Genomic DNA, 8,108 nt, shown 5'->3' with positions numbered 1-8,108 from the left:
TTTTTTTTTTTTTCTTTTTTAAATACACATACAGTACCAGACATACTCTGAAAGACTGGAGGACACAGACAGGAAGACCCAGTGCTAGAGGCTAGAGATGAAAAGACAACTCATAGAAGGATAAACAGAGAAATATGACACAAAGTAGAATGATATTGGTATAGAAAATCCAAAGTTTGTAGAAGAACACTAAAGAAGAGATAGTTTTCTGAAGGAAAAGTTTACATGGAAGAGGTGATACCTCAAGGACAGGCCCTAAAGATAAAGAAGCATTTCAAGGTGGACATATGGAAGGACACATTCCAGATGTGGGGAATAGTCTGTACAAATGCAGAGGGAGATGAGGAGGAAGCTTCACAGTTTGTGATGAGAAATGAAATAGAACTAAAAAGGTAAATTGAAACTAGATTATGAAGGGGCCTCCAGTGCGGGCTGAAAAGTTTTTAAGCAAAAGAGTGATCTGTGTGCAACAGGATTATTTTGACAGCTGAATAAAGGATCTGCGTCCTGCACCTTCCCCCAATCCTTGTCATCAATTTGGAGGACACACACAAATTCTGCAAGTCTCCCACGGAAGGAAAGACACATATGGGTGGCAGGAATACAGAAAAGCAGCATAAAAAAGGGAGAGCTGTGCCCTCAAAGTCAGGAAGCTTGAGTTCTAGAATCAGCTCTCCTACTAATTAATTGTGTGCAGTAAGGGGAGTCACTCACCTTTCTGAATCGGTTTCCTCCTCGGTAAAATAAGAGGCTTTGAACTAGATGACTACTAGAGGTCCTTCCAACTATTAACACTCTACTGACCTTCAGGGAAAGAAAGGCCAGGACACAGGTGTGGGGAATGCTTAGAAATAACCAGGAAATAAAAAGAATAGGGCGAGAATCCTCCATACGGAAAAAGTGCGGCAGTTTGCAAAGTAGGAACGACCTGAAATCAAACTGGATCCCAACAACAGGAAAGGGAATTCCTGTGAAGGAGGAAGGGCCCCAAAGATTGAGGGGTCTCCATGAGGCCGCAGGAGAAAGAAGCTGTCAGCGCCGGGGCCCCCCGGGAGGTGGAGCCTCGGTCCCCGCGTGCATTGTCCCCGGGAGCCATGTTTCTTCCTGCCCGGCTTTCCCAGATGGCGGCCCCGCGGAGAAGGAAGCCCGGCGTTAGGGGAGGGCGGCTGCCCGGAAGGGAGGGCCGCCCCGCGGAAGGAGGGTGCGGGCCCAGGCGAGGCCCGGGCCGGCCGGGGCAGCAGCGCTCCCTCGGCGTGGGACAGTACGAGCGGCTGGGGGAGGGGCGAGGCCTGCGGGCAGGGCCGAGGAAGCGGCGGCCCGCGCTGGGAGACGCGGGCGGGGAGGCCCCAGCAGCAGAGAGAGAAGGACGACGTGGTCGGGCGGCCGCGGGAGCACAGACGCGGTGGTTCACCGGCCTTCAACCGCCCGGGGTCCCGGGAGCCCCAGGGCCCCACCAGGCACGGAGAGGATGCGTGGAGGGCCAGCGTGGATGGGCCTCCCGCCGGGGCCGAAGGCGGCGGCGGCAAGGGCCCCCAACCGCTGGGCTGCCGGAGCGCGGCGGGACATGCCTGCCCACCCCGGGTCAGCCCCTCACCCTGCCCTGGGCTCACTCACCGTTGGCCCGTTTGAGGGCGTTTTCCGGCCTCTGGAAATAGGCCGGCATCTTGGCGGCGGGGTCAGCTCACGCGGCGTTCGGCGGCGGCAAGGAGGTGCTCCTTGTGCCGGACCTGGACGGGGTACGCGTCCGCGACCTCTTCACCGGCTCCGCGGGCGGAGGGTCGGAAGAGGGGGGCGGCGGAGATAAGGGGAGAAGAGTCGGCGAGCAACACGCGCTCCGCCAGCGCCCCAGCCTGCCAGAGACGGAAAGGAATAGCCCACGTGACCCCCGCCGGGCGCCACCGCCTCCCAGGCCCCGGATGTGCCGGCGCGCCCGCAGTGTTCGACGCCTGGCCCCATCCCCGCGCCGCGCCGCACGCTGACGTGATGGCGTCACGCGCCTCTGCTTACGTGGCCGAGGGCCTCGGAGGGCTTCACGTGGGACTGGGAAAGCGTGGGTTGGCTTTTCGGGCTCTACTTTCAGGAGCGCGGGCTTTCATTTTCGTGACACTTTAAAAGCTCGTAGGCCGGCATTCGCAAAGAAACTTGTTTAAACAATCCCAAGTGTTAGATTAAACGGATGGAGGTGGTGCTTCAGCTAAGACTGCAACATATGTGTGCCTGTTTTAAACTACACGTTGCATTATAGTCATTGGTGTTATCTCTTCTAAAAGAATGTGAGGCTCCTTCAGGGCCTTGTCAAGTCTTTTTTATTTTATCTTTGTACGCAGACACCTTCCTGTCACGGTTTGGTTCGCGGTGCACCCGTAGGGGTGGGGTTCTGTTACCCCTAAACTAAAAAATCAAGTACTTTTTTCAATGAGAAGTCACTCTCCAAAGAGTGAATAAGCCCAGTACCCAAGTGTTTGAGATAGAGTGAGGAATGATGGACAGAAAGTAGTTTCATGTACAGTTCTCTCTTGTTCCACATTGTATATAGAAATACTTATTTTATTGGTCATTGTTAAGGTCAGAATAAAAAAAGTTTTTTGTAATTTTTTAAAAATTACAGTTGTTTTTTTTAAACAGCATTAGGCTAAGTGTTGAATGACCATTGTTTCTAACTTGGCTCTGCCCCTTACACTGTTGTGTGTTCTTGGCCTCTGGCTTCCTTACCAACAAGGGAAGGTGATAATGTTGGCACCTGAATGACAAGTGAAATAATGAAATATGAAAAAAATTTTTTAAGTACTTTAATAGAAATCAAAGGTGATATTAGGTGACCTTCACTAAAGTCCTCCTTCAATGTTACTTTGTGGTAGAGATGTGACTGTGGGGCAATGGAAAACAAAGTCTGAAAGATCCTACCAAGCTGGAAAGGCATTGAATTTGGATCCAGGAACAGACTATACTTACGTGATTGGAGGCCTAGTCAGCTCAATTTGAAGAGGCCCATCCCTAGACTCGTGGTAGAGTAATTAGTTTTTCAGTCACAAGAAATCTCCAAGACCATCTACTCATTCACAGAATTTGCAGTTGTTGATTCTACCTCTGCATCTTTTATATCCATCCCCTTCTTTCCATTTACGTAGCTGCCACCCTATCTCCCAGTTGGAAATAACCTCCCAATTGGTCTCCTGCTTCTAGTCTGACCTCTCCATCCTTCATAAAGCTGCTAGGTAATTTTCCTAAAGCACAGGTATGATTGTGTCATTGCTTTCCTCAAGAATCTTCAGTGACTCCCTTCTAGCTTGAGAAGTTACAGAGGTGTAATTCCCTAGCAACCCAAACCAAATTAAAATGGAACTGGGAAATGCTTAACAAAAATAAATAAAAATACAATACAACAGAGATAATAGTTAATTTGTGGTTTTCTAAGTCAGTATGCCTCCAGGGATCCATTTCTATTTGAGTTTGACAGCATTACTCTAGGATAAAAAATTGCTACTGTTTAGTCCAACTTTTCCTGACCCTATTTGGGGTTTTCTTGGCAAAGATGAAATAGTTTGCCATTTCCTTCTTTAGTGGATTAAGGCAAATTAGAGGTTAAGTGACTTGCCCAGAGTCCCAAAGCTAATAAGTTTCCCAGGCCAAATTTGAATTCAGGAAGAGAAATCTTCCTGACTCAAGGCGCAACACTCTATCCACTAAGTGACCCACTTAGCTGCCTAGGATAAAATACAGACTCTTTAATTTCACTTGAAAGACTCTCACTATATGTCTCTAGTTTAATTTCCCAGACCTACTTCACATTACTTCCCATCAAGGACTCTGCTGCATTCCAAGAGTGTGCCTATCGTTTACCCCAACTTAGTGTTTCCTCTCCCACCTCCAAACCTTTTCACTGCTGTCCTCTGTCTGGAATTAATCAATCAGCATTTATTAGGCACCTATATAGAGCAAAGACAGAGCTAAGCACTGGGGATACAAAAACAAAAAGGAATTATTCTGTTTCTTTTTGTGTACCTCTTAAGATCCTTAGCTTCCTTCTGGGTTTGACTGTTACACATTGTCCTACCCAGAAGGCTTTCCTGATCCTCCTAGTTCTTAGTGCTCTCTCTCCTCAAATTCCCTTGTTTGTTATTACTTATCTATTTACATATTGCATCCCAAAGAAGTCTGTAAGGTGCCTATAAGGGTCCATTTTTTAGTTGTTGTCTTTCTGTTCCCAATGAATAGTGTAGTAGTGGCTTTCACATACTTAATAAATGCTAATTGAATTGAATTAAATTTGAATTTCCTGGTAAACACCTAGCATATGCCCTTAGACAGGCATGAGATACTTGATAGATGTTTGTTGCATTGAACAAAATACAAAGTAATTGAAACTTACAAGTGCACAGCAGAGAACAAAAGAAAATTTACAAGGAAGCAAAGAAAAAATGGACAGCTCTCAACACAACACATGTAGTATTTATCATACATGCTTTCTTGAAATGAAAATTTATTGCTATATATTTTGAATCCTCTCTTATGTTCTGCTGTGCACGTGACATGTTTTTGTTTCCCTTTTCTTACTTTGTATTTAAGTTCAATATTTAAGTGTATAATATGTTTCTTTTTCTTTTCTCTATTCTGTATCGAGTTCTGGTGTTTGAGTCTAAAATTTTTTTAAAAATCTAAAAAAAAAAAGAAACTTACAAGAGAAATAAGGTACAGTGAAATCTTACCAATTCAGATTGGGAAATAATATTAATCTCAGCAAACTACGATCTATGTTCAATGAATAATAATAGCTGGCTTTTATAAAGGATTTAAGACAATACTAGAAAGTAGTTGCTATTATTATCCCCATTTTATAGATAAGGAAACTGAGGCAGACAGAGGTTAGATAACTTACCCAGTTTCACCTAGCTTCTATGTTTCTGAGGCAGGATTTGAATTCAAGTTTTCCTGATTCCAGATCTAGTTCTCTATTCATCATGTCACCAGCTGCCACAAATGAGTGTGGTATGCTGGAGTTGGAGAGATAAAAAAAAAAAAATAGCAACCACAGCTCATATATAGTTTACAACGTGTTTTCCTAAAAGCAATTCCTCTGTAAAGTAAGTTGTACAGGTATTAACTCCCTTTTAAGTAGGACACAATTAAGGCTCGGAGAGATTAAATGGGTTGTTAAATGTCATACAGCACATTACAGTCAGGCCTCACCTTTTCACCAACTGTCCAACATGTCTAAAATGCACACCCTTTGCACCTCCACCTCTTAGAATCTCTAGTTTCCTTCAAAGTTCAAATCAAGTACTCTCCCTTATGAAAAAGGCTTCAGTTAGTGTCTGCTCTCTCTCTCAAATTATCTCCTAGGCACTTACTAGTTTACCTGACATATACTTCAGTATGATGTACATTTTTTGAGAAAAGGTACTATTTTCCTTTCTTGTCTTTTTATATTTGTGCTTTGCACATAGCAGACTTAAATGCTTGTTGAATTGCACTGAATGAGTGGAATCTAACAGACACAAAATTGGGGTGGGGGAGGGAGGGGAGAATAGGTATCTGAGTTGGCTGGTTTCAATTGAATTGCAACTCCAAACCGAGTTTTGTTTATTTCAACTATTTCAACAGATTTAAATGAGTCCTAATATAGCAGGAACTACTGGTCTTTCTCTCCTTCGTATGCAGTAATGCTGAGGAAACATGTGGTTTACTCCTCCCCCTCTTACTTCTATGTTTATGGAATCAATCCCAGGTAATTTCATAACCTCAACCAGTTGTCTGAAAGGGAACTGAAAGTGACCTGAGACAATGGGAGAAAAAGTGGGTGCTCTTCTAATCCTCTAGAGTTGTGGGAGTCCTAGAGTTATGGGAGGTTCTCCACCTGAATGCTGGAGAAGAAAACATATCAGACTGTGAGTAATAACTATGATTCGTAATGGAATTGGAGAAAGGCAGCTTCTTGCAAAATGCAAGGGGTAGGGTTTCCTGACCCCAGTGAGAGCACCAAATTTAGAATTAAAACTGTAACTCATCTGTAAAAAGGAGGGATTGGGGGCAGCTAGGTGGCACAGTGGATAGAGCACCGGCCCTGGAGTCAGGAGGACCTGCGTTCAAATCCAGCCTCAGACCAAACACTTGACACTAGCTGTGTGACCCTGGGCAAGTTACTTAACCCCAATTGCCTAAAAAAACAAAACAAAAAAAAAGGAGGGATTGGAATAGATCAGTGGTACCCAAAGTATTTTATTCTAAGACCTCTTTCAACAACAAGGAAATTGTGTTATAGAACCCCCAGGGTCATTTACTATGCTACTTATGATATTCTGCAATTATTTACTGCTTAAGGTGTCACTAAAGAATGTTTAGTATGGTCCTCTTGGACTGTTGTCACAAACCCCTAAAGGGTCTGAAAACCACTAAACAGGAAACCACTGAAATAGATGATTTCTAAGGGTTTCCAGATCAAATTCTTTACTCCTATAATTTCTCCTGAAGATTGCAGTTCTTGCAGCTCAAACCATGACAATATTCTCCTCATGATGCAATATAGCTGTGAATCATGAAACACCACAGTCTCAGAAGAATGAAAATTGTAGGTAAAATGGAAAGATGCTTGGTGGCTGTTGTAAGTAGGGTTCAGTATATGACTAACAACTTGTACATCATAATAGCCTAAAAAGCCTTATCAGTGGCTTGTATGACTGCAAAAGAGGTGGGCTGGTCATATTGTGAGAGTGAGGAAGAATATATGAACAGCTAGGGCACTGTACTATGACCCATGAAAGAGGAAGAAGACTTTCTGTTCTTCAGGCAGAGCCTCTGTGGAGCATTTATGGAAGGTTGGGAACAAGAATCACACACAGTCAGAAGACATGAATGGGTTGAGATCTGCCTGAGTAGAGAGACATTCCTGATGACAGCTGGTGACAGCAAGAATCCATTGAACTATATATGTCTGTTTTTGCTTTTATTTTTTATGATGTCTTTTCTGCCATATATTACAGACTCCACTCCACATAATTCCTAAAACTGAACTCATAATTTGGTATTTGTGAGCACCTCCAACCCTGGGAAAAATAAACGAGAAGAAGTTTAGATAAAAGCATCAAGAAGTAATAAGAGGCTGTAGGAACTGTTTTATAGGACAAGATCAAGAGCAGTGTGCCTGTGATGATTAAGTCAAGATTAAAGAGATGGGCATGATATAAATATTTCATTACATGTAAGAACAATAAAGGAAGGAATATTACTTGTCTAAAAACAGAACAAAAATAAGAAAATAAAATGTAGTCAAAGAAACAATTTCATTTGCTTGAAGCACCACGCTTCTTTAACTCACCTGAAATCCTTGGGGTTCATTTAGTATTTTCTGAAGCCCCTGCAAAGAGATGGAATGCTCATATACTTTTGATAAAATGATGGTTCAACCTCAGATCAGAAAAGGGAGTTGCAACCATACATTTCTGGAGAGGAGGAGGCGGGGAGAGCTGGGACAAGAAGTGAGGGGGAAATGGAGATGCAAGGCCACCTCTCTCAAGCAGACACAAAATCTTAGCAACAAGAAGAGGGGAATGTCAGCAGCAATTGGACTGGGTTTCACAGAATATATGAAGGCATCTCCTCTCCAGTAGATTGCCATAGATTGCTAATTCTATTTTAGTTTTTAGGAGGTTACAACCAAAGATATGCAACCAACTAATACCTGGCAAGCAGAATAAACATGATGACATGCACTGTGGCTTTGGGTGTGGTTTGCAAGTTAAAGCATCAGTTAAAAAGATCTTAAACATTATGATTAGCAGGGAACTCTTTTTTGACAGGGCTATTAGATAGGTGGCTCAGGGAAATACTACAGACCTAGCATCACCTGGATTTCATCAGCACTTACTAGACTTATTCTGCTTAGGGTCAGAGGATAGAGCCAGAAACAATAGGAAGAGGTTATGGAAAGAAAGATCTCAACTCAGTACAGTATGAGGAATTTTCATCCTAGAAAGCAATGCAGCAATATAGGTTAGTGAACTGGCCTTCTGGCCAGGAAAATCTGAATTCGGGTCCTGTTTCTGACACATTCTGGCTGCATGAACCTAAGCAAGGGACTCAGTGTGTCACTATCATAATCAAATGTCTAAGAT

General features: G+C 43.5%; 1 protein-coding gene across 1 annotated transcript in view; it reads right to left on the bottom strand.

Moving 5' to 3' along the window:
• The window catches only part of EIF3A (eukaryotic translation initiation factor 3 subunit A), a 42,510-nt gene extending 40,661 nt beyond the window's left edge, over positions 1-1,849 (bottom strand). The window contains exon 1 of the mRNA XM_027851542.1: positions 1,615-1,849. Within this exon, the coding sequence (XP_027707343.1) occupies positions 1,615-1,663 (49 nt within the window). The 5' untranslated portion in view covers positions 1,664-1,849. The remainder of the gene's footprint in view (positions 1-1,614) is intronic.
• Positions 1,850-8,108: the final 6,259 nt, after the last annotated feature.

Source organism: Vombatus ursinus, unplaced genomic scaffold, assembly GCF_900497805.2.
Source record: "Vombatus ursinus unplaced genomic scaffold, bare-nosed wombat genome assembly UNPS02009205.1, whole genome shotgun sequence".
In the NCBI taxonomy this organism is placed as follows: domain Eukaryota; kingdom Metazoa; phylum Chordata; class Mammalia; order Diprotodontia; family Vombatidae; genus Vombatus; species Vombatus ursinus.
Note: the sequence above shows the minus strand (reverse complement) of the source record. Positions and strands in the feature narration are given on the sequence as shown.